Source organism: Ranitomeya variabilis, chromosome 6 (genome assembly GCF_051348905.1).
Source record: "Ranitomeya variabilis isolate aRanVar5 chromosome 6, aRanVar5.hap1, whole genome shotgun sequence".
In the NCBI taxonomy this organism is placed as follows: Eukaryota; Metazoa; Chordata; class Amphibia; order Anura; family Dendrobatidae; genus Ranitomeya; species Ranitomeya variabilis.
In genome coordinates, this window is record NC_135237.1 from 32,364,220 (window position 1) to 32,383,163 (window position 18,944).

The 18,944-nt window shown below is 45.8% G+C and overlaps 1 protein-coding gene across 1 annotated transcript in view; it reads right to left on the reverse strand.

Moving 5' to 3' along the window:
• The window catches only part of LOC143781535 (uncharacterized), a 152,648-nt gene that overhangs the window by 40,606 nt on the left and 93,098 nt on the right, over positions 1-18,944 (reverse strand). Inside the window, exon 2 of the mRNA XM_077268172.1 lies at positions 15,700-15,828. Within this exon, the coding sequence (XP_077124287.1) occupies positions 15,700-15,828 (129 nt within the window). The remainder of the gene's footprint in view (positions 1-15,699; positions 15,829-18,944) is intronic.

An 18,944-nucleotide genomic window follows, 5' to 3' on the forward strand; every position in this document is an offset into this window, starting at 1 on the left:
TTGGCTTGAGGGGGCCAGACATCAGGTGGTGGTATTGACTGACCACAAAAATTTGATTTATCTTGAGACCGCCAGGCGCCTGAATCCTAGACAGGCGCGCTGGTCATTATTTTTCTCTCGGTTTAATTTTGTGGTGTCATACCTACCGGGTTCTAAGAATGTTAAGGCGGATGCCCTTTCTAGGAGTTTTGAGCCTGACTCACCTGGTAACTCTGAGCCCACAGGTATCCTTAAGGATGGAGTGGTATTGTCAGCCGTTTCTCCAGACCTGCGGCGGGCCTTGCAGGAGTTTCAGGCGGATAGACCTGATCGTTGCCCACCTGATAAACTGTTTGTTCCTGATGATTGGACCAGTAGAGTCATCTCTGAGGTTCATTCTTCTGCGTTGGCAGGTCATCCTGGCATTTTTGGTACCAGGGATTTGGTGGCAAGGTCCTTCTGGTGGCCTTCCCTGTCACGAGATGTGCGAGGCTTTGTGCAGTCTTGTGACGTTTGTGCTCGGGCCAAGCCTTGTTGTTCTCGGGCTAGTGGATTGTTGTTGCCCTTGCCTATTCCTAAGAGGCCTTGGACGCACATCTCGATGGATTTTATTTCAGATCTGCCTGTTTCTCAGAAGATGTCTGTCATCTGGGTGGTGTGTGACCGTTTCTCTAAGATGGTCCATTTGGTTCCTCTGCCCAAGTTGCCTTCTTCTTCCGAGTTGGTTCCTCTGTTTTTTCAAAATGTTGTTCGTTTGCATGGTATTCCTGAGAATATCGTTTCTGACAGAGGGACCCAATTCGTGTCTAGATTTTGGCGGGCATTCTGTGCTAGGATGGGCATAGATTTATCTTTTTCGTCCGCTTTCCATCCTCAGACGAATGGCCAGACCGAGCGGATTAATCAGACCCTGGAGACATATCTGAGGTGTTTTGTGTCTGCTGACCAGGATGATTGGGTTGCTTTTTTGCCATTGGCGGAGTTCGCTCTCAATAATCGGGCCAGCTCTGCCACTTTGGTGTCCCCGTTTTTCTGTAATTCGGGGTTTCATCCTCGATTTTCCTCTGGTCAGGTGGAATCTTCGGATTGTCCTGGAGTGGATGCTGTGGTGGAGAGATTGCATCAGATCTGGGGGCAGGTGGTGGACAATTTGAGGTTGTCCCAGGAGAAGACTCAGCTTTTTGCCAACCGCCACCGTCGTGTTGGTCCTCGGCTTTGTGTTGGGGATTTGGTGTGGTTGTCTTCTCGTTTTGTCCCTATGAGGGTCTCTTCTCCTAAGTTTAAGCCTCGGTTCATTGGTCCGTATAAGATATTGGAGATTCTTAACCCTGTTTCCTTCCGTTTGGACCTCCCTGCATCCTTTTCTATTCATAACGTTTTTCATCGGTCATTATTGCGCAGGTATGAGGTACCGGTTGTGCCTTCCGTTGAGCCTCCTGCTCCGGTGTTGGTTGAGGGTGAGTTGGAGTACGTTGTGGAGAAAATCTTAGACTCTCGTGTTTCCAGACGGAGACTCCAGTATCTGGTCAAGTGGAAGGGATACGGCCAGGAGGATAATTCTTGGGTGAATGCATCTGATGTTCATGCCTCTGATCTGGTTCGTGCCTTTCATAGGGCCCATCCTGATCGCCCTGGTGGTTCTGGTGAGGGTTCGGTGCCCCCTCCTTGAGGGGGGGGTACTGTTGTGAATTTGGATTCTGGGCTCCCCCGGTGGCTACTGGTGGAATTGAACTGGTGTCTTCATCTTCTCTGTTCACCTGTTCCCATCAAGATGTGGGAGTCGCTATATAACCTTGCTGCTCTGTTAGTTGCTTGCCGGTCAACAATGTTATCAGAAGCCTCTCTGTGCTTGTTCCTGCTCCTAGACAACTACTAGATAAGTTGGACTCTTGTCCATGTTTGTTTTTGCATTTTGGTTCCAGTTCACAGCTGTAGTTTCGTTACTGTGTCTGGAAAGCTCTTGTGAACAGGAATTGCCACTCTGGTGTTATGAGTTAATGCCAGAGTTTTAAAGTAATTTCTGGATGGTGTTTTTGATTAGGGTTTTCAGCTGACCATGAAAGTGTCCTTTCTGTCTTCTGCTATGTAGTAAGTGGACCTCAAATTTGCTAAACCTATTTTCATACTACGTTTGTTATTTCATCTTAATTCACCGCCAATACATGTGGGGGGCCTCTGTCTCCTTTTGGGGTATTTCTCTAGAGGTGAGCTAGGACTAATATTTTCCTCTGCTAGCATTATTTAGTCCTCCGGCTGGTGCTGGGCATCTAGAATCAACGTAGGCATGCTACCCGGCCACTGCTAGTTGTGTGTTAGGTTTAGTTCATGGTCAGCTCAGTTCCCATCTTCCAAGAGCTAGTTCCTATATATGCTTATGCTATGATCTCTTGCCATTGAGATCATGACAGGGGACATTACTACATAATGGAGAGGAGGTGCAATTTGTATGTCTATATAGGATTTAGAACACTACAAGGACCCATACATCTGACCAACATGCGGGGGAGGGGTCACCAGGTCCAAATCTCGCACTGGGGCAGATCAGACTCTAGTTCCAATACTGGCAATTAATGTCTGTTGAATTAATCTAATATATGATGGCCAATATTCCTCTTTTACTCCAGGAACTCATCTTAGGTGGATTAGTTCGGGTCTTGTGTTCGGCCTGAGATTATTTAAAGGTTTTTAGTTTGTTGCGTAAAAAAAAAGTACAATAAATAAAAATAATGAAATAGTGCAGATTTCTTGATTAAGAGATACTGGAATTTTTTTTTTGTATTTTGAAAGTTTATTCAGTATATGTGACATTGAAAGTAATGGTAAACTGACTGAACAGAGAACTTGTCTGAACTAGTGCATAACCAAAAAACAACTTACATAGCAAATAGACAAATAGCTGCACTCAAACACATTTGGTTCTGACCTGCCTATAAATACAGGCTTTACCATGACATTAGCCAGAGGTAAGTGTTCACACTAGGCAGTTAGGTCAGGGACCCATACGATTCTTGAGATTACCTTGACGTTGGTGGATGGGCTCACATTTTTTGGCCAGATTTTGTGCTAAGCATCTCAAGTGTTTTTTCATAGATTTTACAAGCCATTATGCTATTCACATTTCATGTATCGCACATTCATTTGCTTTAGTACAATTGAGTGCAGCCATTTACAGTATCTATTTGCTATGTGACATTGAAGTCATCAATCCCAACGTTCCCTTACAAATAGTCTTTTTACCAATATACAATGGGAACATAGTTTGGAGATAAAGGATCTTTAGTTACCATTGAGTACATAACAGTTAATTACCATCCTTACTGGTATTGTACATATATTTTATTTTCTACGTGGAGCTACACTACAATTTTCTTCACAAGTGACTATTGTTCCTTATCCAGTGAACATATTATTTTCCAGAGAGAAACTACAAGATCTATCATTATGGATAAAGTAAAAATATTCTCATTTTCGAAAAGTTTTGGTCAATAGAAAGCAGTGGTAAAGTGAGTCTACCTGTCCACCTAAACCAAGTGTTAAGAATCAGGGGCTGCCATAGGGATCATCATCAGCCACGACTGCCTAAGGTGGTAGCACTCATGTATGGACACTCAATGCTTGGGGGCCCATAAAGAGTCTATAGATTATTGGTATAGCGGTATTACTTAGACATTATACAGCACTGTTTTTTGATTACTTGATCACTGTTATTGTTTATTGAGCATTGTATGGTGGATTTTACAAAGACATGGCACTGCTACAGAACATTTAATTATACACGCCTTAACATTGAAATTGCAATATGAAGACTGAAAAGTCTTGCAGTAAGGGAAAATTGCAGGATAGAAAAATGGAAACAAAATTTTCTAAACAATTTGATTAATTGAGTATCAAGTATGAGCGCCACGTGCCGAAATCTCTGCACTTCCCGCCTTGGCTGCTATCAGTGAGGTTATTATTGGTCATCTGCGGAAAGTTCTGCCGCTGAATGCATTTGGGCAAATCATCAGGTTCCTCTGTTGGCAGCTTCTGTGTATTCACTGACCAATGACGTCGCAGATATACCCTTTGGGAGACAAGACCGGAGACGCTTTAGCCGTGGTAGCACATTTAGGCCAAGCAGGCTGCTCACAGTAGCGCAAGTAACATGCAGCCTGGCGACATTGTGTTGAAAAACAGCTACTGAACACTTTCACCTTCTGTTGTGAAGGCCTCCTCATGGTGTTGCCCTCAATGTCTCCAGACCAATCTCAGGCCATTATTGCATCCAAGACAAAAGAAAGACTCATCACAGAAAAGAACAGACCTCCATTCCAGCCTCCATTGATGTCTTGCTCTGCACCACGATAGCCTTTGAGACCAGTGGCGTGAGGTCAGTGGAACAGTTGTAACTGGACGTCTGGACGCCCAATATTGTGAAAGCGCTTTCTGATGCTTTGTGTAGACTTTGCTTGATTCCGTAGGCTCAGTATGTGACTAATTTCAACTGCAATACAGAATAGATAGTTTTGCACCATTCCTCAAATTTGATGAGATCACATGGGCCTTCATAACGAAATGTCACAATGGGCCTACTCACAAGATTATGGTGTGGGGTGGCATAATGTATGATAGCCGGACACCTCTATTTTTCATTCCAGGTACAACAACAGCTAAGTGTTGTAAAGCAGCTGGAGGCGGTGGCCACAAGTGAAGTAGTTTTCTGTGCCCCTGCCCGGTACAGAAAAACGGGGTCCAGTTTCAGGGTGGGTGTGCAGCAGTGTTTCCGTTCAGAACACTTCACAGCTCTGGTCGGCCATGCAGAGCGCAGCATCAGCTCCCTGAGACCACATGACAAGGAGAACAGACCAGCCCAATACAACACAGCCTTTTTTAATAGCAATCAGGCTTGCACCCAGAGAGTAACAGGAGATAACGTAGTCATGTTCCTTTACTCAAAACAGTGATACATTTCCAATCGATACGAACAACATTACAATTGCTGAAACAGTGGCTTTTACAGTACTGCAGGTTAAGTCAGAAACTTCCATTCTTTTCTGGTTAGCGCTACTTTAAGCTGTGCTTGTCCCTATGGCCACTATCCTCCAGCCCACTTCTTGGAATCCAAGTAAAGATGTGCCACTTGCTGTCCCCTTACTCAGCGCCCCCTTAGCTTTGCTCACTCTGTCTTTCTAACTGCAGCTTCCAAGACCTGGTCAACACTAGTACATTCCCCATAGTTCTTTCGGGATCAATCAAAACCTCTTGGCTGAATATTTCCCAGACTCGCCTGCTTATAGAAGACCACTGCCACTTTTTGATTCTCCTCTTGGTGTTTCTTGAGCGTCCTGCTCTCTTTGCCCAGACACCCAGTGAAGATCACCTTTTCGAAGGGTGTCCTAACTTCTTTCTCTCTCTTTTATAACCAATAACAGAAACAGAAACTAACCCACAGATTCCCATTGCTCCTCCCCAACCCTGGGCTGGCCCTACAGTTAACCCTTGTCACACCTGACTAGCTTATTAGGAAGATAACAATTAAACACACTACATTTTCACACATATAAAACATAAAGAGTTTTCAGAGATGTGGAACACCATCCTTTCTACCCTCACAGTCCTGCTTAATAAGAGTCTTTTACTTCATTCTTCTTAGTGTGCCAGTATGGCCGTATTTATCTTCCAGCCACCCGATGCTCTGGAACTCTCACTGGGGACAAGCTATGCGTCTCTCGTACTCAGTCCTGTCCAGGCCTGTTACCTTGTGTCCTGTAACCTCTAGTCCTTTCTCCTAGGCATCCTCTCCCAGAACTGATCCCAAGGTCACTCTGTATCTTAATCATGTCTGCTTTGTATTTTGCTATCTCTTTTCTTCGGTCTCCTCTCACTTAAGTTCACCCTAGAATGCAGCACTGCTCACCTTGGACCTTTAGGTCCATTTGCTATGCATTCCAGGTCCTATCTGACATGACCGCGTACAGCCCATTTGGGATCTTTTCCTACCTCCACTCCACCAAACCCACCACTTGTGACCAAACAAAATTCCACCACCCCCCACTTAACGCTAATTATGCAATAAAAACATACCACGTCAAATTCTTTGGATAATTTTGGCCACAGCGGCCAGTTTATTAACAAACAAAACATAATAATTATAACAAAAAACATCTGAAAAACTTGAGGGGGAGGGTTCTTGGAGCTAAAAGATCTGGCATCATATACAGTAAATAGGCAAAAAATGCCCCCAAAATTTTTAACCAACACTTTTTTACCCTCAGCTGTGACACCCAGCTCGAGGGCACCCTCTAACCCTTTTCAGGGCAGACCAAAAACACCCAAAGCTTCCGAGGACAATCCCCGTCCAGAGCTCGTAACCACAAGCCAGATCAACCCCCATCCAATTGACCTTCCTCCAGTAAAACCTCACCAACTCCAAGAACCCCACCCCCCGCCAACCACGAACAGCCCTGACCACCTCAGGCTCGTGAGTGCCCCACCACAGCCAACGCCCTTTCGACTCCCTCCTATAGGGCGAGCACCCACAAATCAATACCGATGTCATTCAGGTGCACGCCAGCTTCTCTCCAAAAATTACCGACCCCAGCCTCCAACTCAAAATGCCTCACTGCAATTCCCCCATTCCTAGATACAAACTTCGCCACTGCCCTGTTAAGTTTTATCCTGGCCCTATTAATGCCTTTCAAGGATCGGGCCAACCTCCATTGCTTCCTAGGCACTATGTCAGACCAAACCGTCAGAACTCCCGGATAAGAGACCCACAATCTCAAAAAATCAAAACGGATGTCCCTAATCAATTCCCTAATTGGTTTCGTACCCAAATCATTCCCCCCATGTGCACCAGTAAAATATCCAGAGCTCTATCCAAACACGCGGCCTGGGCAAATTCTGGCACCACCCTGTTCCATAACATACCCCGAATCCCCAACCATCGAATCTCTACAGTATCACGGCTAAAACCTAACTGCCTGCCATCCGGCCTGTCGTCCGCCTGTGACGCATCCCAATACACGAAAATCCAGGTCAATAACAGGGGCCGACCTAAAAAAACAGAACAACAATTACATACCAGCATAACTCAATATACCCCAAAAAACACCTAACGATGTACGTAAGTCAAATAACGATTCGAATTCCATCTTCCGATCAGTTTAATCACTTCAGCTCCTAAACCCAATCCATCTGCCTCTGTAGCAGCCCCAATTCTAAAAGAGTGAGACCCGTAGGACCCAGAATCAAATCCCAACTCAGCCAAAACCTTTTTCAAAACCACCGAAAATTGAAAACGTGACAAAAAGCTCCCGTCTTGGTGACAAAGCAGCGGGCCCGATCTACCAGACCACAAACTCCAGTACTCCTCCAAACAACGTTGTGGGCACATCAAACATCCATCCACCCTCCCTAAGACCACCCGCTTACCCTTTCCATACTTGTCAGTTTTCGACCGCCGAATCCAAAAAGAAATGCCTCCTGCCCAAAAATCAACGTCCTCTGCCAACAAACCTCCTTCCCTGATTTTGTTAGGAGACACCAGCTCCCCCAATCTCAAAGCCCCAAAGAACGCCCAAAAATAAATCAACCTAAACAGGGAAGCTTCAAAATAAGAACAACAAATTCTCCCAACTACGTCTCCAAACTTAGTTAACGTGCTAAACTAAATGGGCCTGCGCTTGTCGGCACTAACATTCCCGCTATGAAAACCCTTCAGAGCCTGCGTTATCAGAAAATTTTTGGTAATATCGACCGATCCCTGCAGCTTAAAACTAAAAGCCAAGCCTGCCATAAATTTATTCACTTTTGATACGGACCAACCCCACTCCGCCGCTTTGCCCAAAAAAACAATACTGCCAGAGTCCTGTCACTATCAGATTCCACCACTCCCCATTGACCAGACCAGCTTTCCCAGATTTTCCAAGCTGACTTGTAAGCTAGCCACGTTGGCCTCGAGATTGAGGACTGAATCAACCGACCTCCTTGTCCGCAAGAATTTTCCACAAACGTGAAGGGCATACCATTCCTGAGGCCTCCGCGTCCGCCGCCAGCTCCCAGAAACATTCCAACTGTGAACGAGACAAAGCATCTGCTATAGAATTTTGCACACTCGGCACGTGTACCGCAGAAATGTATGCCTTCAAGTTTAAACATCGCAACACCAACTCCCTAACCAATCTAATCACCGGGGGAGAGGAAGAAGTTAGACTGTTGATAATAGAGACCACGCTTAGGTTATCACAGTGAAACCTGACCTTCCGGTTTTGAAAAATGTCACCCCAAATCACAACTGACACCACAATTGGGAACAATTCTAGCAGTGCAAGATTCTTGTTTAAACCCTGTTTCCGCCAACCCTCCGGCCACAACCCGGCACTCCACCGACCTCCACAATACGCACCGTATCCAACCGAACAGGCTGCGTCCGTGTAAATCTCGCAATCAAAATCATTCACAGTTTCCAGCTGAATCAACGATCTACCATTGTAATTTGATAGAAAATGCTGCCAAACAACCAAATCTTCTCTATGTTTTTTAGTCAAACGAACGAAATGATGAGCCGCCCTGATTCTGGTCGTCGCCAACGACAACCTGCGCAAAAAAATCCTGCCAATGGGCATAATCCTGCACGCAAAGTTCAATCGCCCCAAAAAGGACTGCAACTCCTTCAAAGTCACCTTATGCAATCGACCAATTCTGCGTATCTCCTGTACCAGCAACAAAAGCTTGTCCTCAGGTAACCTACACTCCATTTTCTCTGAGTCAATAAGGATGCCCAAAAAACTAAAAACTTTGCCCGGTCCCTCCGTCTTGTCTTTGGCCAACAGAACGCCAAAAAGCCCAGCCATCCACTCCATGGTAGCCAACAAATTCCTGCATACGGCAGAATCCGGGGGACCAATAAACAAGAAGTCATCCAAATAATGAATGGTGGAAGGAACTCCGGTAACGTCCCTAATCACCCATTCTAGGAAAGTGCTAAACCTCTCAAACAATGAACAAGAAATCGAACAGCCCATAGGCAAACATCTATCTAAATAAAAATCACCGTTCCAAAAACAACCCAGCAAAGGAATGCTATCTGGGTGAACCCCTTTGCCATACCGCCGTACCCATTGTACTGCTGCGTCAAATGAAGTGTACACCACTGAACATAACTCCTCATCTATGCCGTCATTAACTGACCTACCCCGTGGATACGACAAGTGCTGGATCAACCGAAACTTGTTCGGCTCCTTCTTAGGCACCACCCCAATGGTGAAACAATCATGCCTTCAATCGGCAAAGAACTAAATGGCCCAGCCATCCTACCCAGGTCCACCTCCTTTGACAACTTACTGCTGACCACTGCCGCATGTAGGTCCACCGACCTCAAATTCTTGGTAGTAAAAGGAACCGCATGATTTAGGAGCCGGAATCCGAAAACTATCAGAAAACCCGCGTAAAAGAATTCCCGCCTTTTCTTGATCTGGGTACCTATTTAGATAAGGGGCCATCTTTTGAAGCCTCACTGGGGTCTCCCCCTTGACTGCCACCCACTCCTGGCTTACCCCTTGCTTTTTTTAAACACTTTGATGCTCCGTGAGAGCCTCCGTTGCAATGGGAACAAACATGTTTAAGTTTGCAGGAGTTCCCGTACTTACATTGGCCGTCATTAAACTGCCAACATGTTCCTGACTTCTCTTTCCCACCCTGGGCCCCCTGACTTCCACTGCCATGTCCGGACTGTTGGTTGCCGGCACCTCCGCTCCCATGAAAGGACTACCCATACCTCACCGGGGCCATGACTTTCAACCAAAGCCCAATGTCCTTTTGATTCCATTTGATTTCTGGCCTAACCGCCATCCTCTGATGGAACTGCTCGTCATAACGCAGCCACGCCTGACCACCATAGGTACAGTGTGCCTTCCCTATCGAGTCGAAATAACAAAAAAGACCCGAACAGTTGTCCGGAAATTTCTCGCCTATTACACTCGCCAGTATCGCAAAAGCCTGCTGCCAATTAACAAAAGTTTGCGGAATCAATCGCCACCTTCTCTTCTCCTCCTCCTCCTTTTTACTATCCTTCTTCTTACCCTTGTCCAAATTAAACATTTCTAAAGGAAGGAGGGAGAAAATCTCCACATACTGATCCTTCCAAATGTTCTCCTTCACCTCCTTCTTTAGATGCGCACCAAGCGGACCCTCAAAGCATACATACACCTCCCCTTTCGCTCTGTCGTCCAACTTTACCGTATCCCCCTTATCCTTCTCGGTCTGCACCGACATCGATACCCCAGCGGATGACGCCTTTGCCGACCCCCCTGGCCTTGCTGTGTCGCTCGCCACCCACGATCCAATACCTAAACCATGTAACCAGTCTCCCAAAGGTGACCCCCCAGCACCTTCCGCAACACCCCCTTCTAGACTTCTCAAAAATGCAACACCCCAGCCAGAATATCGCTAACCGACAACCCCGAGCCCCCTACTCCCGCTAGCGCGCTAATGTCAGCTGCCGCACTCTAACTTCCCCCAACCTCACCTAACCGACCCCCCCGACGGTGACAAACGAGACATGGACATATACTCATGAGGCTGTGCGGGTGCTGTGTCCTCGCCAACCGGACATCCGGACTCCTGCTGCTCTCCGTCCACAGGCTGCTCGCTCCTCGACTCGCTCCCGTCGTCGTCCCCTTTCTGCTCCAGGCCCTCGCCCCTTGCCTCCACGTCACCAGGGGGACCGAAGCAGGGGATACTTGCCGCTCCCTTGAACGTCTGCTGGACCTGGATCTGTAAGCAATTGCCACCTCTCGTAGCCTGCCGCCTGTTGGTGTGCTGCTGTCATTCCCGGATCGAGAGCCCGGCAAAGCATCTGGAGGCTGCCTGCCCTGTAACCTGCTCTGCCTGCTGCTCCCCTTGTCAGGTGCCCGTCCTCCGGCCCCTCCCGGGGTACCTGCGGCCGCAGATACCGCCGGATGTCTTCCTGCAGCTGTCGCAGCTGCCTGCCTCCCTCTCACCACCGCTGGCCGGGCCACGCTCTCTGGTGATTCGCCGCCGCTGCTGGGCCCTCTCCTGGCCTTCGCCGGCACACGGTGCACAGGCGCAGGCCGAACTTCCGGTGCGGCCTGCATTTCCGGCGAAGCCCGGCTGGCCGCAGTGCTCCTCGTCTCATTAGTGCACCTCCGACCCGCGCCGGCAGAGCGGGTGCCTGGATTCCTGCCGGAGGTGGCTCTGGGCAGGTCTGCCGCACCGCTGCACCTGGCCTCCGCAGGGTCCCGGGAGGGGCTCCACGGCCTCCGCCTGCCGCGCGTTGCAATCTCTGGCGATAGCTGCGCCGGGGGCCGGGTCCTCCACGTCCTGCTTCCCCGCTGACCTGCATCACCCTTCAACGAAGCCAGCTGCTCCTGCAACCAGTGTCCCTCTGTGACCGCGCCATGTCCCGCAGCCTGTCTACTAAGCCCTCAACAGACTCCATGGTAAGTGGAGGGAAGGTGGAGGTCTTTTCACGTTGGGTTCCTTCCTGTGAATGGCCTTTTCCCGCACTTTTCCACCCCTTGTCACGTGTCACCAACCCCTAAACTCCTCCCACGCCCCCTTACAGCCAATCCCACGCACAGTATTTTTAAAAACAATATGGGAAAACCCTCCCATGGCAACGCAGTCAAGGGGGCCTCCGTCAGGCTGCGCCCATTCCAGCCCCCATCTGGAAATTGTCACTTTCTCTTTTCCATTATTTCTTACTAGCCCTGTTGTCAAACTACAAACACTATACATCCCAGTTCACATCGAGTCACATAATAGTTTGCAATAACAAACTTGTTTCTTCAAGAGAAAAAAATGTGGGCAGCATGTCCATATCCTTACAGCTGCACCTACCCAACTTCCTCTACCCAACACAAGGAGACCCGTGATAGTTTATGGGGTACTGATACAGCTGGACTTGCACCTCTAGCCTGTTACCAAGTACAAGAATTATAATATGCTCTCAAAAGGTAATTTATTGTACATTTTTTCCTGGAGAATTTACTTTACCAACATACTAGTGAATAAAAATGGTCTAAACAACCTGTAATGTTTTTTGCACTATTTCCTCTGCGTTACCAAGAACGAGGATAAATAGTCATACTATTATTAGAGTTATCGGATTAGGTATAATTCCAGCCTTCTCTGCAGGCACATGTGAAGCAATAAGCGGCCACAAACCCTCCATGTGCGGCTGGTAAATGGGATCGGCTCCTGCCTGGTCAATAAAAGATTAGCCTTCTATTTATGTTTATTGGAAATACAATAATGGTGTTTTCATTGGAGCAAAAACTTCTCCCTTCCATTCTTGGCATCTTGTTGCACTGCCGTTGTAATTAGATAATGCTTCTTTGTCTAGATGCATACTTACACACGATGGGAAAATTGCATTAGAAAAGGTCGAAACGCGATTACATCCATTGAAAGGATCTGACAAGGCACTTACATGGGATACGTATTCTATCCGCTGGGTTGTACTTGCAGCTGGTAATGAATTGCCTTTTTTCCCATTCTATGGTTCTTTGGCAATGTGGAAAGTATGCGGTTGAAATAAATGTGTTCTCTGATTACACCAGGGGCCAAGGACACATTACATGAAGGAAAACGCAGCATGTGCCTCCATGAGTTTAAGGGCCTATAAATGAGGGTACACCATTTGGCTGAATTAATCACATTCTAATGTGCCGTTGATGTGGTCGTTAGCCCAGTTGATCCAGCATCCAAAGTGGACACTTGTTCTTCTCAGGGGTTTCCAAAAGGGTGCCACCTACCTGTATTAATTGCACCTCCTCAGATATTAAGGTGCCATGCATGTGGTCATGTTTGCCCACTTGGTCCACCAGAGGAGGGGGACACTTATCTTGCAGAGTATACACTATATTATGAGAATTGTCCAAGTGGATACCACCTGGCTGCATCAATGGCACTTTACGTACTAATGTGCCATAGATGTCAACATATTGACCCATCTCCCAAACGGAACACTCAGTTTCCACTTTTTACAAGGGTTTTCTGAGTATGCCAAGCCCACTATAGGTGAATCAGTCGTTAAAATCGGATGTTATACTGAGGGTCCGTAAGGCATCTGATTTTTTTGCTCACAACGAACCAGTATTGGAGTCAAGTTGCAGCATAGCAAATACAGCGGAAAAAAACCTCAGACCTGCAATGCCTCATTGACTATCATTGGTCCTAGTGCAAACCCATTTTTTATCGGATTTAATTCATCTGAGTTATACACTCGTGTGAGCGAGCCCTAAAAGAGGTTTGTTTTCAGGTACTACTTTATTATCACCTTACATACTAAAGTAGCATGGAAGCGATCAAAATGATCCACTTGTCCCAAAAGCCAAAAGGGACACTAAATTTGACAAATGTGAACTTAAACATACCAATATTTTTATTAGGCCGGGGTCACACTAGACCGTAATACGGACGAGTGCTATGCGATAAAAAATCGCATAGCACTCGGCCCAATGTTAATCTATGGTCCAGCTCCCATCATCCGATATTTTCTCCACCGTATTTCGGATCCGAGGGAACTCGCAGCAGGCTGCGATTGTCAGCGTATCTCGGCCGAGACTCGCCAATGTAAGTCTATGGGTGCGAGAAAAAATCGGATTACACACGGACCATGCGTGTGCATTGCGAGAAATACGCAGCGGTGTTCTATAGAAAAGTCAGTAATTCAATTGCCGGCTTTGCATTTCTCCTTCACAAACCCGACAGGATATGAGACATGATTACATACAGTAAACCATCTCATATCCCCTTTTTTTTGCATATTCCACACTACTAATGTTAGTAGTGTGTATGTGCAAAATTTCAGCGCTGTAGCTGCTAAAATAAAAGGTTAAATGGCGGAAAAAATTGGCGTGGGCTCCCGCGCAATTTTCTCCGCTAGAGTGGTAAAGCCAGTGACTGAGGGCAGATATTAATAGCCAGGAGAGGGTCCATGGTTATTGGCCCCCCCGTGGCTAAAAACATCTGCCCCCAGCCACCCCAGAAAAGGCACATCTGGAAGATGCGCCTATTCTGGCACTTGGCCACGCTCTTCCCACTCCCGTGTAGCGGTGGGATATGGGGTAATGAAGGGTTAATGTCACCTTGCTATTGTAAGGTGACATTAAGCCAGGTTAATAATGGAGAGGCGTCAATTATGTCACCTATCCATTATTAATCCAATTGTATGAAAGGGTTAAAAAACACACACACACATTATTTAAAAGTATTTTAATGAAATAAACACAGCGGTTGTTGTAAGAATTTATTGCTCTCTCAATCCATCCGGAACACCCTCGCTTGGAAAAATAATAAACGCACAAGATACATACCTTCTGATGTCAGATCACGTCCCACGAGGTAATCCATCTGAAGGGGTTAACTAATATTACAGGCACAAGCTGCGATAAACCACTCGCTCGTGCCTGTAATCCCCCGGGTGCTGAAAGGAAAGCAGTGATCTATACTTACATTGAGTCGCGGCGATGCGCCCCTGCTGGATGTTCTCATGAACTGCAGCCTGGGAACTTTTTCCCACGCTCCAGGTCATATGAGGACATCCACCAGGGGGCGCATCACCGCGACTGTAGGAAATATAGGTCAATGACCTACATTTCATTCATTCGCCGGGAATTACAGGCACGGAGCACAGCTGCATTATAGCAGGGCTCCTGCTTGTAAAATATTTTAACCCCTTCAGATCATGGATTACCTCGTGGGACGTGACGGTCCAGCTGAGGGTATGTATCTTGTGCGTTTATTATTTTTCCAAGCGAGGGTCAGCAAATGGATTGAGAGAGCAATAAAATACTGAAACAACCGCTGTGTTTATTTCATTAAAATAATTTTTAATAATGTGTGTGTGTGTGTGTTTTTTAACCCTTTCAGACAATTGGATTAATAATGGATAGGTGTCATAATTGACGCCTCTCCATTATTAATCTGGCTTAATGTCACCTTACAATAGCAAGGTGGCATTAACCCTTCATTACCCCATATCCCACCACTACAGGGAGTGGGAAGAGAGTGGCCAAGTGCCAGAATAGGCGCATCTTCCAGATGTGCCTTTTCTGGGGTGGCTGGGGGCAGATGTTTTTAGCCACCGGGGGGCCAATAACCATGGACCCCCTCCTGGCTATTAATATCTGCCCTCAGTCACTGGCTTTACCACTCTGGTGGAGAAAATTGCGCGGGAGCCCACGCCAATTTTTTCCGCCATTTAACCCTTTATTTTAGCAGCTACAGCGCTGAAATTTTGCACATACACACTACTAACATTAGTAGTGTGGAATATGCAAAAAAAAGGGGGATATGAGATGGTTTACTGTATGTAATCATGTCTCATATCCTGTCGGGTTTGGGAAGGAGAAATGAAAAGCCGGCAATTGAATTACCGGCTTTTCACAGATATTGCGCTGAATGAAATATAAATACAGAATATATATGTGTCTCAATGACATATCTCTATATATATATATACTGTATATATGTTTTCCCGAACATTTGAGCACATAAATCCATTAGATGTCGGTTTTGCAAGCTTGCGAGAAAATCTCGGCATACGGATGCCATACGGATGTCACACGGATGTCACACGGATCATTTGATGCGAGGAAATCGCATCCTCGCACTGCACACGGATCACTGTTTTTGAAACATTTGTGCGATTCTCAGCCGTGAAAAACGGACCGTTTTTTTATACGTTAAGTGTGTCCCCGGCCTTATACTTACGTTATGTCTTCAGAATGCCTCTTTCCAGTGCTCTTTTGCCATCCACCGCCTTCCTTGCCAGGGGTGTGCCATGATTGGCCATCAAGGGGAGTTGAGCAAATTTCCCAAAATTCGTTTAGGGCAGTTTTGCTAAAAAAAAAAAGATAAATTTGATATGTTCCGAAATAAATCTGGAATAGTTCATCGAAATTGTTATGAAAATAAAGTTTTTATGATCTGAGGTCAGTCCAGACTCTAAGGGGTAATAAACAGAGGGTCATGAAAGGGATGAAAAATAATAAAAGTATTTTTTTAACCTGTTCTAGGCTGCCTGTCACCTGTCCTTTCATAGCAGTTTCCCTCTTGATTATCCACTTGCTGCTTCTGCACTCTCTCTCCTCTTAGGAACTTCTGCCACTAAGTCTCACGTGGTCATTTGGGACGTGATTGATACTTTCTGTGACTGCGCCGGGTGATGTGCATCATATCACACGAACAGGGTTGCAACCATCGGCCCCTGTGGGAGCGGGGCCCACCGACGGCAGCGGGGCCCACCGACGGCAGCGCCTACTACAGCTGAAATTTATTGAGGGTCCCTGCACTGCAATACAAGCCCCTTGGCTAATCAAAGGGCAGCAGCTGACGGCAGCGTGCTAATCACAGGCAGCGCAAATCAGTGACGCTATGAGTCCTCCATAGAAGGCATGCCAAAGTTAGCTGTGTTGGCCGTAGATGAGGACTCCTTGTGTGTTGTGGGAGCTCGGGAACGTGAGAAGAATGTTTTTATTATTCAAAGTGCTTGACAACAGCAACAGAAAGGGGACCATTATTACAGAAGCTACAAAATTATCTTAGGAAGGGGCCCAGGATGGAGGACATATATTACTGGAAGGGGACAGAATGGGGACATTGATTGCACCAGGATGGGGAACTTTTTTACTGGAAGGGGTCCTGGGTGGGTGACATTATAGCAGGAAGGGGCCCAGAATTTTGGACACTATTACTTTAAGGGCCCAGGATGTTGTACATTATTACTGTAAGGGACACAGGATAGGGGCCATTGCTACTGGAAAGGTCCCAGGATGGAGGACATTATACCAGGAAGGGGCCCAGGATGGGTGACATTATAGCAGGAAGGGGCCCAGAATGTTGGACACTGTTACTATAAGGGGCCCAGGATGTTGTACATTATTACTGCAAGGGCCACAGCATAGGGGTCATTACTACTGGAAAGGGCCCAGGATGGAGGACTTGATACCAGGAAGGATCCCAGGATGGAGGACATTATACCAGGAAGGGGCCCAGTATGTTGGACACTATTACTGGAAGGGACCCAGGATGTTGGGTATTATTACTGGAAGGAACACATAATGGGGACCATTATTACTGGAAAGGGCCCAAAATAGAGGACATTATACCAGGAAGGGGCCCGGGATGGAGGATATTATACCAGGAAGGGGCCCAAGATGGAGGACATTATACCAGGAAGGGGCCCACAATAGAGGACATTATACCAGGGGACATTATTACATTATGGGGGGCAACACATATGTCTTTATAGGATTTAGTATGCTACAAGGGCTACTACATCTAACCAACATGTAGGTGGGGAGGAAGTTCTAAATTTTGCACCAGGGCCCATAGGACTTTAGTTACGCCACTGTCCATGAGACCTAATGCTAGAAGATCTGAAGTGTGAAAAGTGACCAGAGGGAGTGAACTGAGGACAGTGTGGGGAGCTGCGGTGACAGGACAGGTGAGGAGCAGGCCTAGGAACGGCCAATATAAGCTTTTATTATTTATTAACCTCTTATTGGCCCTACAAAGTCTCCAGCAAAATGGCAGCCAGTGAGCTGTTACTGCATTTATGAAAATCAAAAAAGATATTCAGATTCCCAATTTGCTTGTGAAATTCTGCATTACCGTAATTTAGTTTGTCACTAACGAACCGCTCTATGCTAATAAATCACATGACATGACATATTGGAAGTGAAATCACCAGAGGACAAAGAGCAGAAGGAATCTTTTTAAAAACTGTAAATACGGTATATTAAAGACCTTTGGAAAAACCGTTTTAACTCAGCCCATGAGGTAAAGCAGTTTTCCTAAATCCTTTCTGACCCTTTAATACCTCACAACTAAGTGATATGATTTATCAAGATCTCTTGAACATCAATTATTAAAACTGCCTAAAGGAGAAAAAGAAAATGTCTTAGTTGCCCCTAGCAACCAATCGGAGCTCAGCTTTCATTTTGCAAACAGCTCTGGTAAAAAGTAAGGTGCGCTGCGATTGGTTGCTATCGGCAACAAAGACGGCTCTGTTTTGATAAATCTGCCCTGTTATCTTAAATGGCATATGTATAACGATCCGAATCCGTAAAAGGTGAAAAATGTGAAATATTATCAGAGAGGAGGGGAGAATCCATTTTTTACAGCGCTGTAACATCCTGATAGAGTCGATCGCAAGAAATTAATTTTTAGTTTAATTAGCTCCATGTAAATACGGCATAAACTACAGTCTCTATGTGTAAATAATATCGTAATCATTAAATCTCAATTAAGAACAGAATCATTACTTTTCGCCTCTTCTGGGCCTGACGGTAATAAATAAGGAATGAAAAAAAGATAATTTGACTTTCATAAAACGAGTCTGATATAAACTCATTACTGCAGTCTGATTCGTTTCAGAAATCAATAGTGCACATGAAAATAAGAAATATTGTAAGAGATCTTATTAGAGAGATCGGCTTCTTTCACCTCCTGGACTGATCTATCATTCTGAAAATTCTCAATTTTTCCCATTACTAAAAGAAGACATGACAGTTGGTGCTCATAAGTTTCGATGGAGAACCTTAAGTGTCGTTTCCAAAGAACTTGTAGCAGAAAGTCCGTGTCTGTCTCCTGCTACTCCCTCCTCCATAGAATGTTAAAAGCACTAACTATCATGTCCCTATCTCAGTAATTGGAAAATCAGATTTTACAGATTTTACCCATCAACTCAGAGCGAAAGATCCGTCATGGAGAATAAAGAATTAGATTTTTCGGATAAGAATTATTACACAGTTGTGTTTTTTTTTTCAATTGAACTATTGATTTAGGAAATTAAAATTAAAACAACGGTTACTCTTTAAGGTTTTAGATACATAGCATAAAATATAAGACCAACAAATAAAAAGCCAGTCCAGCTCACCACAACCAAAGATTTATTTTATCCAGTGTGAAAGACTATAAAAATCCAGTGCCAAAAATTTACATTTTATGCTGAA